The sequence below is a fragment of the Protopterus annectens genome, chromosome 9.part0, assembly GCF_019279795.1.
Source record: "Protopterus annectens isolate FY-2018-M chromosome 9.part0, PAN1.0, whole genome shotgun sequence".
Classification (NCBI taxonomy): Eukaryota; Metazoa; Chordata; order Ceratodontiformes; family Protopteridae; genus Protopterus; species Protopterus annectens.
Window position 1 is genome coordinate 1,312,667,741 of NC_056743.1, and position 25,448 is coordinate 1,312,693,188.

General features: G+C 35.9%; 1 protein-coding gene across 1 annotated transcript in view; it reads right to left on the reverse strand.

The window, feature by feature from the left end:
- Positions 1 to 2,298: 2,298 nt before the first annotated feature.
- Positions 2,299 to 25,448, reverse strand: part of LOC122810945 (prosaposin-like) — a 177,207-nt gene continuing 154,057 nt past the window's right edge. The window contains exons 7-8 of the mRNA XM_044082474.1: positions 18,265 to 18,357; positions 2,299 to 2,701 (exon numbers count right to left, since the gene is read on the reverse strand). Of these exons, the coding sequence (XP_043938409.1) occupies positions 18,289 to 18,357 (69 nt within the window). The 3' untranslated portion in view covers positions 2,299 to 2,701; positions 18,265 to 18,288. The remainder of the gene's footprint in view (positions 2,702 to 18,264; positions 18,358 to 25,448) is intronic.

Consider the following 25,448-nt stretch of genomic DNA (forward strand, 5'->3'; position numbering starts at 1 on the left):
CATTAGACAACTCACAAAAAACAATTCATTCCTTTTATAGTAGAAGCACCTGCTATCAATTAAGTCTTAAAGATACAATGTTAAATACAAATGCTTTAACCTTGTCCTAAAGCATTTGCATTTAACATTGTATCTTTAAGACTTAATTGATAGCAGGTGCTTCTACTATAAAAGGAATGAATTGTTTTTTGTGAGTTGTCTGATGAAGGGGCACATCCCAGAAAGTGCTTACCTGTTTTATAATAAACTTCCTAGCTGTGGTACAGTTGAGTGGACCAGGTTAAAACATTTGTATTTAACATTGTATCTTTAAGACTTAATTGATAGCAGGTGCTTCTACTATAAAAGGAATGAATTGTTTTTGTGAGTTGTCTGATGAAGGGGCACATCCCTGAAAGCGCTTACCTGTTTTATAATAAACTTCCTAGCTGTGGTACAGTTGGTGTTTGTTTGTTACTTCAACTATATTTATTTTACACCAGCTGTTTTATTAGTTGGCAGATGATTTCTGTGTTTCGCGTTCTACAATTATATTGTGTAACATGGCACAGAGTGTGAGTATTTGGCAGAGGTGCCAGGGCTGTACTGCAGGACACTTCCTGATGTCTCTAGATACCAGAAACTAGATTTAAACAATCCAAACACACAGTCTATGATATTTGCAGTTTGAGCATGGGCCTCTTTGTATCCTTGTTCAGTAGTGGTGCGTGGGTTTCTCATGGGTGTCATGAGCCAGGGTTCCAATGCATAACCTGCACCCACCACGAGATTCCCTTGTGGAATACCACCCCTAACAAACCTTATGTACAGCCTGTAGATGTGCCATATGTGTCAGTCATGAAAACTACCTGGGTACCTGCACAAATGTTGTAGATGATCCCTTGGGCCTCACAGACAATCTGACAGTTTAGGGAGAAGTAACCTTTTCTGTTGCTGTACCTCCTTCCCTGCTCACCAGGTGGGGCTTTTGTTTCTATGTTTGTGCAGTCTATAGCCCCCAACATTTCTAGAAAGTGTGCTACTGCATAAGATTCCTGCATGTTTTTTGCTCTCTCCTTTGGGTTGCATGGAAAACAGATGTGATCCCTTGCATGTTGTAGCATTGTATTTAAAAAATGATGCAATGTTCTAGAGGTTGATGTCTGTGACAACCCTACTATATCCTTTTTGCATCCCATGGAAAGTACCAGTAGCTAGTATACCTAATGCTACACCACATATCTTTGCTGCCACTGGGATGGGTTCTGGGGCCTGAGGTGGGAGTAGCAGAGATTGCATATTTCCTCCAGTATTTCCCTGTCCACCCCGTATTTCTGTGTTATGCAGTCCATGATAAGTCAAACCAGGTCTAAACACCTTTCTTCTTGTTCTAGCTCTGGCAGTAACAATAGCAGCACCTTGATTTAAAACTTGTTGCACATACAACGTAATGATAGCATCAGTAACCCCTAATGTGTTTTTTTTTCCCAAGTGTAATCATGTCTGTATTCCAAAGAGTTTTGGAGTTCAAAGCAAAAGTGTTCACTGAGTGCACACAATTGCTTTATAGCTTCCTGAATAGGTCAGCCATTTTGTATTGGGTAATTAGCAAGTAATTCAGCTCTTTTTGCTGTCATTATCATATTCTGCCATTTTCTTTTCTTTTGTCACATCGAGCCATTTAATGAATACCAAATAGCACACTATTGTGTTGGTGGTGTAGCTTTTAATGAAGCTGACCCACTGTGCTTTTCCTGACATCATCTCAATGGGCTAACCATGTGCCTGTGACATTACAGTTATACACTGGAATATTCCTCAACTGATGTGTATAACTGTGGTAATGGAGACAGTAGGTGAGCTGTGAAAGGTCACATGTTGCAAAGCTATCTCTTAAACCACGAAAAAGGATGCAACCCCACAAAAGGGCAACGCTCAGGTAAAACAACCAAAATGATAACAGCAACAACTGCCCACAGATACTCAGGACCAGCAAAACTATAAGGAATGTATTTTAATGTCCACACATCCACTGACTCGAGTGGATGTGTGGACATTAAAATACATTCCTTATAGTTTTGCTGGTCCTGAGTATCTGTGGGCGGTTGTTGCTGTTATCATTTTGGTTGTTTTACAGCTATCTCTTAAACTGTGGTGCATAGATCAGTTGAGGTTTTACACTTCTGTCTTTACATGTCATCCCTTACTTTTTGTAGAGCATATTTATGCAGGACTCTTTAAATCTAGCTGCCTGTCATCATCACTGCATTTATAAGACCAGTCAGTAGGTGGAAATTACAAATGAATATCCAAGTGATGTTAGGTTAAAGCAGCAAAACTTTAATAAATCAAACAGCCAAAATAAGCATCTCTGGTAAAACAGCAAAAATTCTGTGTTAACAATATGAAAATCAATACTGAGGCAGAGTGGAGTGAACAACACATATAGTTTTTACATAAGTGTGCTACCATTTGGCATATTTGACTCTATCCCATAAAATCACAGCAAAAAGTTGTTTTAAATATTTTGAATAGCTAAGAAGTTCATCATATATCATCATACTGTTACAGGATTGTTGTCTTTCTCTTCCTCCATATGCTTAGCACAAATTGTGGTAGTTCAGCTCAGAGGGATGCTTTTAACAATTCTAGTTTAAATCTGCTGATGGTTATCAGGGCAGGAGCAGCATTAGAACACATAAGCTTGAGTGTATTTTGCAGCCTGGAAAAGAAACAAAAACAGAAGCTTATTTCAATACACATCATTCAAACCAAATTTCTCACCTACCATGCAGTTTAATTTTTTTTTACTCTCATTATAAGTGACTTTCTCAAAGCAAGGCTATTCCCAAAGAGGCATTGCTGCTGGAGTATCTTGCTATCTTGCTTACAGTGAGGAAGGGATAACCTTTATGAATCCATTTGACCTTAGCTCACTCTAATAACTTCTGCCTGTGATACATAAAGTCGCCCCTCAAACGTACTACAACAGTAAACTAAAAGCTATATATAACTGTAAAGAAGACATTACCTAAGCCTCCTGGACCGATCAGAAACAAACTTCAGCCATCCACACACACTGCTGTACCCATACCTGCATCCTCACTCATCTCTACAAAATGTCAGCACTGCAAGTCTACACCCATATGATCAATAAGGCCCATGGCTTGTAAAAGTAACACCATAGTCATCAGTGGCTCTGAAGTTAGAAACACAGATTCTGTCCTCAACTGGCCAGACAAGGAGCTGAGGATAGCAAACTGAGTCCCAGGTGTCAGAATCTGCAATGTGACAAGAGCCCTTACATCCCTGCATCCTAAGAACAGACACAAAATTTGGGTTGCCCATGAGGAGGTGAATAATCTTAAGCACTCTTCCTCGATGAGATGAGGAAAGACATGATGGATGTCTCTATGCATGAGTCTGAGGCAGGATAAACTCAAGTCTTGAAATGGTCAGTATTCTGCCTTCACCAACAATGATGCCACAGTACAAATACAAAATTGGCTTTACTGACTGGTTTTGAAATTGGTATTATTCTAGGGGAATCCAGTATGTGTCAGGATGGGAGAAAATTATGGACAGGATAATCTGCTTTGCTATAGATGAACTGCACCTCCCCCACCTCTTGATTTCTGCAGACTGGTTAAAACTTTTGCAGCACACATAGTGGCTTTTTAGGCAAACTCCATCATTAGACATACCCTCTTAAAATGGCACTGTTTAAGGTTAACAGTCTAAAGAACAAAATTACTACATTTGAGAATGTATTCACCCTTGAGCACAGCCATATCTATTATATTACTGAAACCTGATTCAAGTGTATTGATAACACTTCCTCTAGTATTCATTCAAGCCCTATGGAAACCAAAACTGAACCACCATCTTTGTATTTATCCACAACAGTCCCATCACATGGCAAATTCCACATGGTGCCAACTTCAAAATCTTTGAGGACGTGTTCACTCTTAACAAAACCATCTGCAATATCATTGTGAATTATATGTCATATTCAGTGTCTCCTGATGATTCTGATTTATACTTGGAGAGGGACATCAAGTTGCTGAAAGGAGCCTAGTGAGTATTCATCAGGAAGGTGCATTGCATATAGGAGAAAGGGTATAATAGAAGACTAGAGGAGCAACAGTTCTTACTAGAAAACCAGTAGAGACAGCGATAGAAAATACAAATGAACAAGAATATTTCAGGAAGATGTGAAGGAGTCATCCCGAAAAAGAAGGCTAGACGTGGGAGGAGAGGGACATAGCTGACTGCAGGGGCCAAGTACTATTTGGGTCTGCTAAACTAATTCTTGGAAATGGCTTTGGACATCTGAAAGTGACTGCCATAATCTGTGGTAGAGGGGGAATTCACAGAATAAGTGCAGGAAAGATGATGAGAGAAGGGGAAGGTAGGAATGGGGAGGAAGTGGAATATTTAGTGCACTGCATGAATAGAATAGACAGGCTAATTGTCAGCTACTGTCATCACACGTATGTTATATAATGAAATGCAGTGTAGCGTTCATGTCTTCCTTCCCTAGTAAATTCATCTAGATCTGCTTTCCCCTACACATGCTCTATGAAATTATACTATTGCCCTAGGTATATTAATTCATGTATGATGTAAAAGAATTTGTACTTTGTGAAAGAGTACGTTTGACTGAAATTTTCTTCTTTTCTGTCCAAGCTTCTTTGTGCAGCTTTTGATGCCAGCTGGAAAAGGAAACATTTAAACTACAAAAAAAAAAAATATATATATATATATATATATATATATATATATATATATATATATATACACATATTTATGACTTGGAAGTCCTCAACAATGCTTCAGTGTTTGCCTGTTTTTTTTTTTCTTGTCCATTATGAGCAATGCAATGCATTGTTTGAGGCGTCACCTGTGGGTATTGGAATTCTTTTGTGTAATATTCCTCTTTGTATAATTGAACAGGATAATCTCCCAAAACAAATTATTCCAACTTCTGGTTTCTAATGTCTTCTAAGCCTTGGGGAGACTAAGTGACCCAGTTAAGTTATGTGATGTAAAGAAAAATGTTTTTCAAAAAGTCCAAATTCCACAAAAAAATACTCTGCAGGACATGTAAAAAAAAACATAATTTATTGATCTCTTTCTTTCCCTGTAGAAAGAACTTCATCAGAATGAAGTTAAATAACATACCTACCCCTTTAAATAAAGAGATTATAAAGTCATGAATATGATAGGTGAAAGAATTGATTCAGACTGTACTATACTGGAATTAACTGGAAACAACTGAAATGAGACTGGAACCAAAGTCTTTATTTGATAATTACCCAAACTTGTGCAGGTGCCAGTCTCTCCTTTATGGGCCAAGTCTTGTGTATTTTCAGAATGAATTCTCCAAACACTGTAGTTCATTTAATAAGGCTTTATTAGATGTTTACAATATCTGAATACTGTCTTCATTAGCAGTGCTGATAAACAATAACAGTCTGTAGAAATGCCGGAATGCTGGTTAATAATAACAGTGCTGCTAAATATATCAAAAATTTCTGCATGTCAATTCTGATTGTCCTGAATAATATAAACTGAAACAATCTTTATTTAATCTGTCATCTGTACTCCGTCTTGAGTGTCTGTACTGCAGCGTCCTTTCTGAAATGCTGAATATTTAATCTTTACTGTATGTCAGGTCGAACTAAATGACTTCCCTAACTGTATCTGCAGTATATTTTAATAATACCAAAACCTTGTAATGCTTTACATGCCTCTTTACCCTTTGTTACCTCGGTTTCCAAGCCTGGTCTTGCATGTGCTTTATTTAGCATTCCATTAAGGAGCATTCTGTAGCTGCAAGATTGTTTCTTTCCCCTTGAGAAAAGAACATTCTGTATTTCTGTATTTTCTGCATATGTCATGCTTATCTTTCCTTACTAATGAACTGTCTTTTTTCTAAAACTAAATGCATACATGGTCCGATTCCATATTTTCTGGCCTTATTTTACCCAAATGTACTATAGTGAATTTACTGAGAATATCCTAACTCTAACAATAGTCTACTTGTTCAGTCTGTTACGGCTTGCTTTCAAAATAGGTGCACTAGACAAATGTAGTAAAATCAGTCAGTGCAGTTCTCTGTTTAATATTAAAGTTTCCCAGTCCGAAACCTACTGCATGTGTCAACCCTCTGAAATATATATATATATATATATATATATATATATATATATATATATATATATATATATATATATAGAGAGAGAGAGAGAGAGAGAGGAGCCATTTATAATCTCAAAATACTGAAATGTCGAATTTCAGTATCTCGAGACTATAAACCCGAATGTTTAAAATAGCGTTAAGTTCATAATCACGAATTTGAATATCTTGAATTCGCGGTTATAGCCTTATGCTACGTGATGTCTGGGATTGTGTGTTTATGGTGCACAGTACCATGTGTGGATCTAGGCATTTTGTCAGGTAAGTGAGTGTTTTGTAAAGGATTTGAGTGAGGGTTAGAGTATGTTTGAGTGTGCTGATATGTTTGATGTGTCTGTGAGGGACTGGAGAATGTGCGTGTGTGAGTTTGCTTTTGTTTCCTGTTTGTGCGATCTTGGAGTTAGTATATATAAGTAGGGGGGGTCACAGACCCCACATGGGTGGTGCAGGGGGGCTTTCCCCCCTGCTTATATGTGTATGAGTTGTGTATGTGTGTAGTTTTTGTTTGTTTATGTTGTGATGTGGGTGTTGTGGTGTATGCATGGTGTAGTGTATGTGGTTTGTTTGGTGTTTTGAAATCCATAGTTTTGGGCTTGGGGTTTTGCAGTTTCTGTGTTTTGTGGAGTCGGTTTCATAGTTTCAAGATACTGAAATTCGATGTTTCAGTATTTTGAGATTATGAAGTGAATCTATATATATATATATATATATATATATATATATATATATATATATATATATATATATATAGCTACACTTCAAAACATCTAAAACTCATAACATTTATATTCAAAACATTGAGACCACAACATCTAAAACCCAAAACATCTAAAACTCATAACATCGAATTTCATAACATCGAAACTTTGCATCACAACATCGAACACTACAAATCACATGAAAATAATATCCCCTCCACCTATAACACCACCAAACTAACAAACACACTTTTTACTGTGTTTCTGGAGGGGGGCAAGCCCCCCTGCACCCCCACACCCTTTGTAAATGAAATGTACCAACTACGAGATCGCACTACAGTGGGGAAAAAGTTAATTTTCCTAACCCCTCTGTATAATGATCACCATAAAGAATGTACACATAATGTCTATATCACTTACCTGTATGACCTAAAAAACACATACAGAGTGGCAAAATAAACACTATATAAATAGTATAAATTCCTGCACTATATAAATAACTATATAAATAAAAACTACATCATTGCATACTGATACTACAAGAATAACAGATTAAACTATAATATGTGCACGTTTCATGATACACTGTTCCATATTATACATTTTTGATGTTATAAAATTCGATGTTATGAGTTTTAGATGTTGTGGTCTCGATGTTTTGAATTTAGATGTTATGAGTTTTAGATGTTTTGAAGTGTAACTATATATATATATATAACTTTTTAACATTGTTTTACCCAAGGGGGTACTTAATTAGTACATTGCTATTGTCGCCCTGTCTGTAAGAAGCTCATATAATAGTTTGTTCAGCATATGTTCTGTTTCAGTGACAATGTGAACATATGGCAATATAGACAACACCAATACTGGTATTACAATTTAAACACTGTGGACAGGGTATTACTTTAGGATAATTATGCACACTCGCAATTGGTCTTTCAAATATAAAATGGTAATAGTAACAAGCTCTACCTTAGGCATTTTTCTGTTGTTGGTATAATTAGTATAGTTAAACTCAAAAATGCCTTTGATGTTATAAGCAGATTTGTAATTGAAACTGGGAGCTGGCCCCAGTTTCTGGAGATTAACATTGCTATTAATAACCAAGTCCCAGTTTCTCACTATAATGTTCTATAGCCCCCTTGAATCAATAGAATGCTGTAGAACTATGGTTCTGGAAAAGCTATCAGGTTTGTTCTGAATTTTGTACTCCAGTACAGATAGATGCATACTTCTCACTCCTATCAGATTTATCCAAAACAACATTTCACAAAGTAGCTTTAGGTAAGTACTTTCTGTTTAAAAGCATTGTTCTCAGATGATCACACAGTGCACAATTTTTTTCTTCTTCTGAGATCAATGTAGAGAGGCATACATATTGCCCTTTTACAATACTTTTTTTCCGAGCAAACATTTAATAATGATAACCATTAGAAAAATGTCTTTTCTTGTGCAGGTCAGAGTTATCACATCCCTGTATCAATATTCTTGTATAAAAAAAGTCTTAAAAAGCAATACCAAAGTCTTCCCACTTTGAATGTGAACTCCAAAAAGTCAGTGGAAGTCAGTGGAAGTCTCCAGATATTTCATGAACTCTGTGAGAATGTCCCCAGTTCTCTACCAAACAAAAAAAATAGTCATCTAAAAACCTAGTGTATGTTTTTTGAAATGGTCTGTATTTTCTCTCAAAATGAGGACTTTTCCCAATAGCATAATGCAATCTTAGAAAAGACAGGGGCGCAAGCCACCTCTATTGTAACCCCAAAATTGCTTAAAGTATTCATCCTGAGAGGTAAAAAAGTTGTTTTTCAGTACAAGTTCTATAAACAGACATATCTTGTTGATCCTTGTGTTGGTTATAGAGGTGTTGGTGTGGATGTGATCTCCATAAAAAGATCCTCAACACCCCAGTCATACCTCTCAACCTCTCAGGGAAAGAAATCTGGACAAAGACTTACAACATGGGGGGGACAAAGGCCCAAAAATAGGGTCATATTTTAAATTTTACTCTTATAAGCTTAGAAAGTTGCTAGAGTAACAGGATTTGTTTTAATATACATTTTCTGAAGGATATGAAGTCTGAAACTCAAATATATGTCATTATTTAGTGACTTCAGTCCTCAGATAATCAGAGTAATTTGTCAGACAAAACACAGATTTTATGAGGAACAGATGAAAAATATGAGCCAAAATGGGGGGACAAAGGCCCAAAAATAGGGACATATTTTAAATGTTACTCTTATGTTAGAAAGTTGCTAGAGTAACAGGATTTGTTTTAGTATACATTTTTCTGAAGGTTATCAAGTCTGAAACTCAAATGTATGTCATTATTTAGTGACTTCAGTCCTCAGATCATCAGAGTAATTTTTCAGATAAAACACAGATTTTATGAGGAACAGATGAAAAATCTTCTTCTTCTTCCTCTTTCGGCTTTTTCCCAGTTAGGGGTTGTCACAATGGATCACCTGTCTGCTCAGGATTGGCAGTGGAGTTTTACAGTGTCGAGTTGCAGCCCAGCGCCCAACCTTCCACAGAAGGCACACACATGCACGCACTCACACCTAGGGCCAGTTTTAGAGTGTCCAATCCACCTACAGCATGTTTTTGTGATGTGGGAGGAAACTGGAGCACCTGGAGGAAACCCACGTGACCACAGGGAGGACATGCAGACTCCGCACAGAAGGCACCCCAGCCGAGGATCGAACTGGAAATCCTCTTGCTGTGAGGCAGCAACCCTAACTGCTACACTGCCGTGGCCACCCCTAAGGAACAGATGAAAAATATGAGCCAATAATCAGGACATTCTGCGAAAATCTGTACAGTTGAGAGGTATGCCCCCAGTAACAAGCAAGTTACCCTCCTCAAAAAACAAATCTCTAATCCCCCCCCCCCACCAAAGTCTGAAGAAGCTTTAACAGCATCTGGAAATGAAGAAGAAAAAGGTTTCAACTTCTTGTCAATAAAAAGGGCAAGGGATTCTTTCTTATACACCAAGCAGAAATAATTGCCCATAAAGGGTAGTTATACACATTTTTATAAATCCTTGGGCTACACGATTTAGAAACCTGTAAATATTTCAAGTCTTGATTAGAAGTAGGACCCCTAAATATATAGTCTTGTAATGTCAAATCAATTGCTCTGTGTGCCCAGTGTACCTTATGTAAAAAGAATCAGGTAATGAGCATGAATGGGTATTATATCCAACATTCTTCCTGTGTAATCCCAAGTGTTCATTAGCACCACACCTTCACCTTTTTCAGATTTCATAGCCCTGGCATCCTTTAAAGGAGCTAGCCCTCCTATAGACTACTAATTTAATATTTGTAATACTAATTAAAGAAACGAGAAAGGGACCAAACTTCCCTGTAATAAGTACGACTAATGAGGCAAATATTAGAGATACACAAAAATCCTGCATAAAACCTATTTTTTGGAAAGTAAAACAATAAGGGAATGCTTAGTTAGGAATTAGGCCATCTTTAAAATGGACAGTTCATTATTTGAAAAGATGGGTGACAAGCCAGTAGTATTATATAGGAGGGATAGCACCTTTAAAGATTGATTAGAAAGAAAAAAAAACAGATACTTTTAAACATCACAAAATATTTCGGATGTTTAAATATGGGTTCTGCACACAGTGTAACAATATAAAACAGTTAATAATTTTACAATAAGAAATAAGACATGAAATTAATAAGTATTTTAACTGAGTCCACGCAAGTGGTATATTTAGCTGTCTGTGAATGGTGTCCTGCCTACAATGTAGGAAAGACTAGTAGGAAATTAAAAATGCAAATGTGTGAACATTTTTTGGATATTTAAAAACAGAAAATTTTCAAATGCATTATATCGATATGTGCAACAATTTCCAAATCACCACTTTAAGTTTTTGGTTATTGATGAGATGTTAAAAGATGCCAGGGGTTATTATATAGAAGAACATGTAAGCAAGGAGGAATTAGAATGGCAACTTAGATTAGATTCTACTAGTCATCTGGTGTTGAATGATTCAATGTCCATTACTTTTATTTTAAAGTGAAAGTATTTTAATGCTTAATTTATGGTGAATATTAATTTAATTGGATGTGTTGAATGTGGAGTAGCATTTTTCATTGGTTGTCATTAGACATGTGGCAGAAGTTTTTAAGCATTTAAATGTTTTTAAATGCATTAATTGTTAGTTCTGATGAAGTTCATACAATAGGAACGAAAGCGCTCAACCATGATTAATAAATAGTTTGTTGCAGTATTTCTGGTGTCGTTTTCAGTGCTACAGATTGATCTGTGGTGAATGTTTAAATATTGCATTGGTGTTGTCACCCTTCCTAATATTCTAAGATGCTCATACAAGCATTTGTTCAGTCCATGCTTTGTTTTACTGAGATAAACTGCCAGAAAATGAGAACATGTGGCAATATGGACAACATCACTATTATTACAATTGAGATTACCTGCACATGAAAGTACAGTAAGATAATTATGCACAACTCCATTTGATCTGTCAAATATATAGATACATTAGGAACAAGCTCCACAATTAAGCTACTCTTCCATTGTTGGTATAATTGGTGTGGTGGCACTCAAAAATGCTTTTGATATTATTAGCAGATTTGTAAGCAAAACTTGGAGTTGGCCTCAATTTCTATAGATCATTGTTATTATTAATAACCAGATACCAGTTTTTCAACATAATGTTATCTTCATCCTTCCAATGGCAATGAAGCAGAATATATTAGAGCTTACCTAACAATCCTGTCTTGGTATGTGATTGACTATGCAGTTACCTGGTAGGAGAAATTTTATCTGAATTTATATTTTATTTCTTACCACTGTTTTTCACTGTTTGCAGGAAAGAAAGGAAAGCTTGTAGACAAGAAGCTTGTAGACAAGAAGATTTACTTTGATTTATATTTTGTTTTTGCTTTAATTGTTAGTGTTTGTTGTTAAAAAGGGATAGGCTTTAGACAGGCAAACACTAGCCATCTTAATGGACCTAGTCAGCTGTAAATTCACACGGACCACAGAGAGGACAATCCAGAGCTTGTCTAAACAATCCTGTCTTGGTTTGTAATTTATTGGGAGTTTTACGAAATACCACTGGTGATATCTTGAAATTAAAAATAGAAGGGAATATACATATTTACATAAACACAATAAATAGTAATATGTAAGATGAGTTTATAAAGAGAAATGAAAAACTTAAGTGATTGGAATCAGAAACAAAACAATGAAGGGAGGACTGCATACTGAGCTAAAAAACAAATCAGAGAAAATGCATTAACAATGGTTTAAAAAATTATTGCAGACAACTTGGATAAATTCTTCATGTCAATAGAAAAATAAGCAGGGAACAAATACAGACAACAGTACAATAAGAGGTAAATGGCCTTATACCACACATCTCAAATGTCCCTTTTTTTATCTTACTTTTGACCTGTCCCTCATAACATCTGAGATAATCAATGGTGATTACTCTTTAGACAATAATGAGATAGTTTACACTTGCATTATTATTGTTTAGAAAATGCATGTTGATGCAAATATTCTTATTTTAAGTCCATCACAGTGCTGCATAAAAACAAAAATGTATTTTTTACAACCTTTGTGACACAATTATTTAAGAATTTTGCCATTTCAGGAATACCTGAAAAATAAAGTTGGAAGGTTTGCCAAGCAATGTGTTACCAATCAGTAGATGGCAAGGATTAAAATTTGAGGACAGAAAGCAGTTATGGTGCAGGAAAAATATGTGCTCCACTTTAATAGGTGGGTAATACAATGCATCACCACATGAACTTTGTTTCCTGCTGTGAGCTATTAATCACAGCACCAAACAGCTCAAATTACCTTTGCCACTTTGGCAGATATGAAGGGAGGTGTTTAGAGGTGAGGAGATGAGTTTAAGGAATAAAACTCAGGCATAACAAAAGAATGAAAATTGGCCACTTTAAAAAGAAAAAGAAGTAAAAGGCACTGAGAATACTGTTCTGTGTGATTATTCCCATTTGTCTTTTAAGTAGTTAATGAAAAGCAAGAAATGGTAATTAAACCTGACTGACTAAAAAAAGCAGGGTATATGTGAAAACACATGGAAAGTCAATGCATTCACAGGAGTTTAGAGGCTATGGTGTAATACTTTAAAGCCAAACACTGCATTGTGGGATACCTAGAAGTAGACTAAAAAATCAAGATGTCAAACCCCATGTGGGCAGACTCTGGAATTACATTTGAAAATATTTAAAAAAGTAACATAGAGTCCAAAAGCAGTGTTAAAATGGAGGAAACATCAAGACATGATGAAATAAATGTGTTTTCAGTCTGTGGGTGCAGTTCTACTTTAAATGAGTATGCCGTTAATGATTTGCTAAAGCACAAATATCTTGTACAGTATAATAAATGCTATGCATATTTAAAGGTAACACCTGATAACACTAATAATCTGTATTCCTCAAGTCAAACGTTGGATGATTCACTTGCCATTATTATTTGTAAATCTAGATGTACTGATGATAAGTGCACTTATATGTTCATAGGTTCAGAGGTATGTACTAGGCTATCAGCCCTAAGGCCTATACAAGCCTAGCCAAATGAGGTTCCCTGGCTTTTGCCACCCAAGAAAATTATTTTTCTGTGCCTCTGGTGCACAGTATGCAGTTAGCATGGTTTGGAGAACTGTTGTTACATATATTAATGACTGGACTGGTGAGATAAATAATGTTAGGCAAAGAGCAAGGAGAACCCATTTAGAAAAGAATATGTCTCTTGTCTATAAAGATCCTTCACCCCCTATGAAACAAGATATGTAACGTCACTGACAACTTTAGAATTCTGGATACAAATATTCAGTAATCTAAGTATTCAGAGTGCAAAGAAAGAAATAAAAAAAAAAGAAAGGAAGTCATTCACAACAAATAACAAAGAAGAAAAATAAATTGATGAATGTCTGTAAAGAAAGAGAATACATATTTAAAAGGACACTGCTTTGTTATGTAATACACAGATTATAGGGAATGATAACATTTTTTTCTATCAGAAAGCCTCCAGTCTACAGAACAAAGGTAGCATTTTTCCAAAAGAGGAGGTAGGAAAAAAAAGGCAAGTGGCAGGTGAAAAGGAAGAAATCAAAACTGAAACATGAAAGGATTTAAGAACATTACTGTAAGAAGAAAAGAGGAAAAAGACAGACATTGACAACATGGCTCAAGCTGTGGATATGCAAAGCCAGGTGGACGAGAACTGCGTGCTTGTAAATTTAATAGAGAATAAAAACAGTGGGATTAATAAGACTAATGGTGATGAAGAGCATTCCTTCATAACAATTGATAGAGCAGATATTACTGAATTAGAAGGTGAAGATTCTTCAGATCTGGTCAAAAGTATACTCATGTAATTGGAGATTCACTTATAAGAGGAACTGATACTAACATTTGCATAGAAGATAATGAACATTGAACAGTATTATGCTTGCCCAGGGGCAAAAATAGAGAATGTGAGGCAGGCCTTAGAATGCCTTAATGTAAGGAAGTATGGATCTGTTTTTATTTATGTCAGTGCAAAATTATCTCATCTGCAAGGACTCTCTGACTGTTAGGGACTCAGCCCTATTTAGATAACATAGCTTGTACAAGTGTTAGGATGCCTTTTTCACAGACCACATATAGAAAGGTGAGTCATGTCACCATGAATGAAAAGATTTTGGGGGGTAAATACCTAAATGGCAAAAATGTCCAAATGTGTAGAGTGTCTGAGCCTAATTTTGGACACAAATGTTCAGACAAGATGGTGTACACTTGTCAAGATCAGGGAAGAGAATTTTTGCAGCAGATATTTTGCAATATTTTACAAACACAAGGCAAGATGTTTGCCATTTTGAAAATTTAACAATTCACAGATAGCAACACTTGAAGCCTCTCTGATAATTGTCAATGCCAGGAGCATTAATACATTTTTTTATTTATTGGAAAATTTGCTATGTTCCCACAACATTGATACTGTTATTTTTTTGTGAAACACGGTTAAATAATAATGACTGGAAACCAGCTTTGCCAAGGTACAAATGTTTTTACAGTAAACAGACATTCTAACAAAAAAATCAGGTGGCGGTGTTATGATGGGGATTAAAGACAGTTATAAGACCTGTGATTATTACATGTTCAGTGATAACACCAATACTATAGACTGTGTAACTGTGACAATAAAGAAAACCCTGTAACATGTAAAAATTGTTGGAGTGTATAGACCACCAAAGTCAAGTGCTGATGACCAAGAAGAATTTATACTTTTCTTGCATTTCTTGCATGAAACTGAAGAGGGAAGAATAATAATAGCTGGGGACTTACATTTACCAGAAACAGACTGGAATAATACTGATTTAATAACATTAGTAATGAAATTATTCACATTGTATGTTCAGGCACAGCAATTGCTTCAGATTGTAAAAAAAAAAAAAAAAAAAAAAACTACCAGGGAATGGAACGTACTAGACATCATTTGTGTTCCTAATGAAATTACTGTTACTTCAAGTCATGTTTTACCACCACTGATGTGCAGTGATCAATGGGTTATTAAGGTTAGTTTGTTGCTATACAATTCTGCCAAACTGAAATTTCAGTCAATGCACAGAAGATTAATAACAGATTATATGAAAGCAAAACAGTCACTATGTAAAACTAATTGCATTGATGTGTTCAGTGGAAAAACTGCAGAAGGAATGTAGAAAGTTTTGAAAGAAAAATTGTTTGAATGCAAAAAATAAATAAATAAAAATTAACATCAGGATCTAGGCATATAACATCAGCAGGATATATGTCTAAAAGAACAAGAAACTTGATTAAGGTGGGCAACAAAAAATATAAGAAATGGATAAGAGGTTAAACTACAGTTTTGAAAACTGAATAAACAAGCTGGACAAACAGATTATGCATAGTGTGAACAAAATCAAGAAAAAATTAAGAAAATGTATATAAAGATAGTGAACATAATAGGAAACCATTTTATAGATACTAAAGATGTGGAAGGAGTAAAGGCATATAAATGTATAAGTTTTGCTTATTCTCAGACACAACAGGTTTTTTATATATATATATATATATATATATATATATATATATATATATATATATATATATATATATACATATACTTTTATGCAAAACAGTTTGGCTCCACAAAGGGGTGATAAATTGTTCTAGTGACATACAGTTAAACTCAGATACTGAAATCAAATTAGATTATATTGAAAAAGAACTATCCAAACTGGATCCAAACAAAGCACAGGGAGGATACAGAATTAGTAATAATGACCTCAGAACACATCAGCAAAAACTTGCAGTGCCATTATATCTATTATTTATTAGTTTATATAAATATGGGGAAACTCCTCAAGACTGCAGACATACACTTATTAAACATGTCTTTAAGGCAGCCATACAGATCCTTAGGTCTACTTTCATATTGTGGAAAAATAATGGAAAATGTAATACTAGATAAGTTATTGTCAGAAAGGAAAAGGACTTTAAACCATATATCAGAATGCATAAGTTGAAAATAGATCTATTACCACCTGTAACATAATGTTCTATGATAATATAATAACATCTATGAATGAAAATTTGTCCTGTGATGTCATTTATACAGATTTAACTTCAGAATTTGATAGGGTCATACATAAAACACTGATAAATAAATTAGAACAACTAGGTATTGATGTACTTTTGATAAGATAGATAGCTGCATGTCTTACAAATAGGACATGGCAAGTATCATACAGAAACTGGACAAGTGAAATCCTTGGTGTCAGTTAGGGTGTCCCACAGGGCTCTGTCCTTGGCCCTTACATGTTTAGATTGTATCTTTCAGACTTAACGTTTTCGTCTGAGCAGTTCAAAGGCTATATGCAGACAACCTGAAACTGGGCAAACTGATTGCATGTGTTGCAGATAAGGCATGTCTGCAAAATAATGACTAAATTGAGCATTTGGGCACATGAGAATAATATGCTGATAAATTCATCAAAAACTAAGCATATGAGATCTGGGAGACATAAACTGAAAGGTGAATATTTATTACAACATATAGTGATTGAAACTGTAGATTCATTTAAAGATCTGGATATATAGGCAGATCTAGCCTTGAGTTTTTCTAATCATATCAACCAATTGGTTAATGATAGTTATTAAAATATAGGTTGCATACAAATATTTATAAAGCCTAGCAAATCAGAAGTGATGAAGTTATTTTTAGTTGCATTATCCCAAACTTGAGTATGGAATAACAATATAAAAGCTTATAAGAAAACAAGCATGAGTAAAACAGAAAGAATACAGCAGAAATATACCACGGTCATCCATGGATTTGAAAATTTAGGTTATTATGAAAGACTAAAACATGTGAACTTGTACAGTGTCTCATATAGATATTAAAGAGGAGACCTAATTCAGGTATATAGGACATTTAGAGACAACTACCTCTGGGAATGTTTGGGGTTATTAAAAAGTAGTAGAGAATCATCAGATAACCTGTGTAGAACAATCTATAGGAATGAGAAGTGTACTAACTGGTTCTCTGAGAGAGTAGCTAATGGATGGATGGAATAGACTACCAAATTACACTAAACCAAGCACTAGTTTATATATTTTCAAGAGTAGCCTGGACACTTATTATGGGAACAACTGTTTTGGTATATTGGTAGGCTAGAAAGATATTAATGCTAGTGCCTGAGATATTTGTATTTATGTATGTTATGTATACTAGTAGAAAAGTTGCGGTATCTGAACATGTGCACACTTAACCGAAAATAGAGTGGGCATGTTTATCTGAGATGGGTCCATATCCCCAAGGGGAAAACCCTAGTGATGTCATAATGTTCATACTCCAGTCTGACTACATACACAAGGATGTAATTAAGTTGCAGAAGGTGACGGAATGTATCTGTAAGAACTTCCATTTATACTGAAAAGTTGTTGGGCAACTAAAATGATCTACAAATGAAAATGTCATAGAATAAAAGGCTAAACTGCAGTAAAAAGGACAACACAGACACTGAATTACTTTACAATCAATATGAGGGAGTATGGACTGTAGAACTATACAAAGGAGATGACACAGTGAATTTGTTTAAAACATATATTAGAGTATAGTGATAGCAGAACTAAACATTCTTGATGAATAAGCCCAGGAACTGAATTATCAAAGGGTAGTCATGACACAAACGTCCAGAGGAAGAACAAGTTTCTAACATTTGGGGTCATTCTTGGCAATGAGAGTAATAGCCAAAAAACGAAACAATCTATAAGAGGACAATGAATACAAAAGGAGAAAAGGGTGAAGCCAGCATGAGCAGCTTTTTTAAATATACCATCTTCTTCCATTGTTTCTTTATACTTACATTACATCATGTATTAGAGCAGTTTCATTGTCCTTCAATGGCGTGGTGCTTAGCTGAATTGGTATGTTTTTCTGCAACACATATGTCTACTTTCTGTTAAAACAAGAAAAGAAAAAAGAAAGTGAATATTACACAGCAATGCAATGGCCTTTCTTTAAACAAGTAACTCCTACCCCATTATTTAGGAACACTTTAGTCCTGGCTTCTTTATGTTAAAGACAGACATAGCCTAGTAAGTAAGTATGTAAGAAAAAGGGATAGACTGCTTCCACCTCAGGGTGTGAGATGAGGACAGCTTAGTAGTGGTTGTAAAGGAGCTGTTCATGCATTACGTATTTTTGTTTGTAAATCTGGGAGCACATACATTTGTTTGGTTGATCCATTACCCTCTACCAGGGGGTGGAAAGGTACACTGGGAGGTTCAAATTCTCTTGAAAAGACCAATAAAATCAAGAAGAGGGACAAGGCTTCTTAAGATAAATGCTTCTTGGAAGTGAGGGAATGCCCTTTACTGTAGCCCACTGCATGTCTCCTTCTCAGTGTTTTGCTGAGTGAGTGTGAGGAATCACTCAGCAAGCAAAAATCTCAAACCACCGCACTGACTGCATAAATGATGTCCCTCCCAGATGACCCTCAATCCCGTATGGTCAGCAAATGAGTCAATTGTTTGGATGGCGCTATTGATCAATAGCTGTGTGAAAGAGAGAGAGAGAGAGACACACAAAAGTGTAAGCAGGTTGTGGTTATGATAATGATATACAAATTGCATGGTAAACATCATTAACATATGATTATCTAACTTATACATAAAATAAAGCACTGACAGAACAAAAGTGATATATTAAACTTACTCCTTAGTTGAATAACAAGACTTCTAGTTTTCTGCAGTTTTAAGAGAACTAGACATTTGCCTTTTTGGTATTGTCCATCAAACCATCTTCAAAGGTATGACAGAAATTACTCTGAGTTAAGAGAGAGACAAATAAGAGGAATTCCAGCACAATCTACAGCAGGCTAACAATAATATGGCTACAAATGTGTCTCATGCCAGCCATTGGTTGCACCAGAAAATGGAACCAAAGTACAAATGCAGAAAAAACAGAGAAGCAAAATGTTACTGTTCAAAATCATGTCAGGATTTTTGGTCCATTTCAAAAATACTTACAGAAAAATCACAATAAATGTCAACAACTGTTATTCCATTAAGAATACATTCCTGTTTAATTTGGTGTACTTATTAATGGATTGATCGATTGACTACTTTAAATGACGAAGAGATTAGCCAATGGCCCTTTTTTAATGAAGACACACGGAAATCAGTTTCCATGTAAACAAACTAGTGTCCCGATATGATGGCTTTATTATCAGAAAAACAGACAAAGAGAGAGAGAGAGAGAGAGAGAGATGTGAACTACTTAGTGGGATTACTTGATACAACATGACAGCACAAAGGTGAAACTGCTCTGGGAAAGGATATACCAGGCTCTGAAACACACACTGAAGACCACCATAGGCAATCATATTGATTTATTTTTGTTACCTTGGCAATCAGTGAAGGACAAGGACACACGAAATAACTCCATAATTCAGTTGGGTATGACTAGTCATTGCTTCACCTCTCACTATTTAAATAATGATATTAACTGTTTTTGTCATTGACATCTGCATTGCAAATATGAAGAGATAACACTATTTGACGACTCCCAGTGTTTTATTTCTGTGGAATGCCCATGTGTGTGTGTGTGTGTGTGTGTGTGTGTGTGTGTGTGTGTGTGTGTGTGTGTGTCTGTGTGCACAAGCGTGCGTGCATTTGTGTGCATGCATGTGTCATACCTCTCAGACTGCAGATACTGAAAATAGGAATAAAGGCCCTTGAAAAATAGAAACATCCAGCTAAAAATATGGACATCTAATCAGCATAAAATATGAATGCCAAAAAGCACATAACTCTTCCTACTTCTAGTAGATATGTGAAATACTACTCACAATCCCGCTTGAGGAATAGAGAGTGACAAAAATTATGAAAAATGTATAAGCACACTATCAAAGAGACAGTGTAAAATCTGTCGAGTTTAACAAACTGTGTCACAAAATTCTACCATACAAGGTCATTTATTTTTGCTTCAGAAAATGAGACTTGCAATATATGTCTTCTTTCATTAAATTAATGTCGTTACTAGTATGTTTGTCATGTAGTGTGTTTTTATGTATACTATACAGGTTCAAAGATCACATATGATGAGGGTGACTCAGAAAATTGAGTGAAGGGGTAAATCAAGCCAGAAAATAGGGACAGACATTCCAAACATTGGGACATCCAAGAGCAGGTCTGAAAATAGGAACATTCATCCAAAATAGAGGCAGTTGAGAAATTTGGTATATATGTGTGTGTGTGTGTGTGTGTGTGTGTGTGTGTGTGTGTGTGTGTGTGTGTGTGTGTGTGTGTGTGTGTCTGTGTGTGTGTATGTAAGTCTGCACATCTTTCTATTTGTCTGCCTGTGTGGTTCACACAGAAGACTGAAGATGGTAGGAAAGAATGATAAAATAGACAGGAAGACAACCAACTTAGGTAAAGATTAATGCTGTTTTACTAAGAAAACTGCATCAAACCTTACACAACCTACATGGTGAGTATCAGATGTAAGTATAAAGCTAAAAAATTAAGAAGGGAATTTCCACATCAATATTCCCCTGACCTTTTGGCCTTTCATAAACAGAGACAGCTAAAATTCCCTTAAAATTAAGCATTGATTAGGTTCATAGGTTCATAGTTTATTACTAAGCTAACTGCCCTTGCGAGCCATTTTAAGCCTAGACAGTTATCCCTTGTGAGATTCAAACCCTGCACCTTAGGTTTGTAAGGCAAACACCTTAGCCATTAAGCCACCCTCCCATCCCTTAAGCCACCCACTGGGGAGTAAAAGCATATCCCAGCATTTAATGGGTGTAAGACAAAACCAAATTCTGCATAGGGTGACAGACCATCACAGAATGTGCTCACACAATCATTCACACATGCCACATACAGCTGTAACCAATTTGAAGGTGCTACAACCCACCTACATCACATCATTGTGATGCGTGTGAAATAGAAAGGCATGCAGACATAATGTATAGTCCCCACATAGAAGCGATAACGTCTGAGAATCCAATTGGAAAATCAAATTGTGAGACAGCAGTGTTACCCACTACACCACCATGTCATCCCACATTTGCTCATTTTAGAACATCTCGCTGGAAATATGTAGTGTATAATCACTAAGCATGATTTTTATGTCTTCAGGGGAGCATATTTTACAACACTTGGTTAGATACATGTGAAGGGCTTCTGTAGTCCTAAAGCTCTCAAATATTGCATTTGTTTTGTAGCTCGGCCCATTAAAAAAGATCACAGATCTGATTTAATTTGCTGTAATTCATATTTCAGGATATGATGCTCCGGCAAAGAAATATGTACCTTGACTATTTTTGTTGTATATGAATGAACTCATCAAAATCTAGACTTCAGTTAGATGGTCTCATGTTTCATTTAAGAAGATCCTGTAAAAGAAAACTCCACCTTGAAATCGCAAAAAAAATTTTTTTTCCATTGCATCTTTTGTTTTCACAGCTTTTCCTGCATAAAAATTATTCTACCTACTAAATATTAAAGTTTAGTGTGTTTTGTTCTTCACAAAAATTGCCATCATGGGACTTGCCATATTAACACGATAATGTTTTACTACTTTCATGTCTCATTCCCAGAATCCATTTCAAGTCTTCTTTATGACTCATGTGAGACATGAGGAGGCGGTCTTGCCTTCCCATCCCAATTACCAACATGGAGGTTATGTGAGTCACAACATTTTTCAGACCTTCTATAGAAGAAAGATTTGTATTTTTTTGTGAATAAAAATCATTTACATTTCTCTCAGAGCTTGTTTTAAATTGTTCACAACAGTTATTCATCTCCAATCAAAAATGGTAGCTAAATTGCAGGCCTTTGTAAGGATTGTCAATGTGTTGTCCTAGAAGCACTGAATGACCCTCTGTCATACTTTCGTCAAGGTGTCAAAGCTATCAATGCAATCCAGAAGCTGTTAATCAACACTTCAAAGAATTGATTTTGCTATTCACCAGTGTCTGCAAAAGGAAGATAAGATTTTCCTTTTTTTATCCTGATATCCTGAATGTTGTAGAGACGTGCTTCCTTTTTTTCTTAAAATATTGTACAAGCATGGTACCAACATTTAATTTATGTTGTTATGAGAATTTTAAAAATGGAGTGCAATAGCTTTCATAGAGTACATTTCTTACTTATATTGTATTGCTACCTCTTGATTTATTACTTTGCAGTACATTAATAATTAAAATGATAATCCTTGAGTATGGGAAATTAATAGTTCTTTATGCTGTTTTCAAAACTAAATCACTACTTTCACAGAACTGCAATGGTTACAGAAAAGGGCAGCTCTTAAATGGATCATTGTACAAAAACATGGTCAACTATTAGGATTGGTTCGATTTTGGATGCCAAAATTTGAGCATTCTTACTGAGGCTCAAGAGTTTCCTGGCCAAACTATGCCTTCAACCAATGAAAATGAATTATTGTTATTATATTACCAAAATCAACACTGTGATGTGAGTGCTGGTTGTTTGTTATGTTATATGATATTACAATGATTAAAATGTAGTTTTGTAGTTTTCTGGAATTTCTAACAGCAAAGTCATAAAATGTTTTTTTTCTTGTAAAATATCAATACTTTTATAATTTATTTATGACCCCCTACCCAGCAGGGCAGAACTTTCCAAATCAGGATTGCCCTACAGAAAGCGGGACAGGTGGTAACCCTATTAATTATAAGCACTGATACCGTTTTGCTTCCTTTTTGCAATCAGGGAAGTAGAAAACAAGCTCATAGCACTCTGCATTTGCATTACAAAGATAGATTACTTATACAAGATTGTGGGCAATGCTTGACAGAGAAAAATTACAGCTTTCCCTTTTGCTGTGGGTATGCCTTGTGGGAGGAGACAAATTCCTAGACCAAAACATGTCAGAAGTTAAGTTTAAAAAAGGGTTAGGTGGCCTTTCTCTTTCCGTTGATTCCAAAGCCACAGAAATTAACACTTTATAAAGTACAGACAGGAAGTTAAAGTTTTATAAAGTACAAGCAGGTTTTAAATAACTAAACTATACTGCAGCCATACTGTAAGGAATACTGAAAGCTGTGGCTTGAGTTAAGCTGTGAGACCAAGGGTGCAGTATTAATTTAACACTCAAAATATCCAGAGTTGTCACGATATTCCTACATAGTATTCTAAGTCTGTTCATACCTCTCAAGCTGCAGCAGAAATTTCCTAAAAGTTTAGGTCTTAAGTGTTGTAATTTGTCACTGAATGTGAGGTACAAAAGCTGTTAACAAAATATGATATCACAATTATATTTGGGGGATATGTGTAGCCCTTATTATGCATGACTATGTCAGAAATATGGTAGAAAAAGTGAGAAAAATCTTTATGCTAACAATTTAGGAAAGACATTACTTTAGTCATTTATTGGGTAACACATATAAACCAGATGGTACATGTGACACATAGTGATGTGAACACTTGAACATGACAACTTCATAACTTAAAAACTCTAATGTCTATGGACTAAACTCTCTTTGTCAATTAATTTCAGCCCATCAGTCTGTATTTCAAAGAATGAACATGATGACTATCTGGGGTCTCATTAGTTCCATCATGGTATCTAGAGAGTCATGGTGTCAGTGGCCAATAGACCTTGAGTTTGTTCACCAAGCCTAGGGACTTACGAACTAAAGCCTGTGAATATATCTTTCACATATCCAAATAAGGCTGCCTGTACAGTACAGGCTGCATCCGCAACTAAGTTTGCCCTCTGTGGAGCTTAAGGAAACAGTACGGATGCTACACAGATTTAGTACTCTGAAGAGACTGTTTAGAGACCAGGCCTGTCAAGTTTGGGTAGCTGAATCAGTTCAGCAAATCTATACTTAATTAAAGCTTATTATACCTATGTGTATGGGCACAGCAATAAAGTGGGGCCGAGAGGTTTACCCCCTGGTTACCACCATCCTCCCCAAGTAAATGTAATTTATACTGAGGTCATAACACCTCAGGGTAAGTTATGTTAGTGGGCTGTCAGTGTCAAGAAATTGTGGCAAAACCTTTAGATCAACTGTAGTTTCACTGAGCAACAGCTCTTAACATTCATTGAGCTCACAGCATCATTATATATATAATCAAAGCTCGAGCATTATTGAAATAAGGATGCAAAAGTATGCAGACTTCTGAATACTTAGAAAGAAGTATGTCTGAAGAGGGAAGGGCTTGTCACAAGGATGCACCTACTGTGGGTGGGTACACAGTTCAGAATCTGAAACCAAGCAACCTACTATGGGTCTCATTTCAACTCAGAATTCTTTTTCTGCACATATTCCCATCACAGCTGCCTCTGTTGTATAGTAACTTCATGACATCCTTTTCTGCTGCAGACCTTGCTATCATTTTTAACTTGGTATCACTTCTGCATGGTGACAGTGTCATCACCCCAAGGTCAATTTAATTTAAATGCTCTGTTTGCTGTTCATGTTTGTACACTGTTACTTATGATGCCTGGTAACAGTGTAAAAACATGAACAGCAAACACAGCATATGCCTGGTATATTCCGCACTGGTACAGTGGTAGTGTTGTTAATTCACAGCAAGAGGTTCTCCTGTTCGATTCTCGGCTTGGCTTGGGAGTGCCTTCTGTGTGGAGTCTGCATGTCCTCCCCGCTGTTGGGTAGCATTCAAAAGACACGCGTACGTAAATGGGCATGCCTTCGTTGAAGGTTGGGCGTCAAGCTGGCACCTCGGCATTTCATAAAAATCTACTGCCAATCATTAGTGGACCGGAGTTCCCCTGTGGTGACCCCTTACCAGGAAAAAGCTGAAAGACAAACAACAACAGCAACTTATGATGCCTGATAACATATCATGTGCTGTGTGCTCCAGATAAGGTGATGTGTAACTTAGTACTGCATTCTAGTACACATCTATTAAAAGGAAAATTAGTAGCTGTAGACCCTGGTGTGGTTATCTTAGTTAACTACTTACATTAAAATGTGGTATATATAACAGTCATTTGCTAATTTGTATACAGCTCTTGTCTGGCAAAGTAATAAAGTAAAATGAC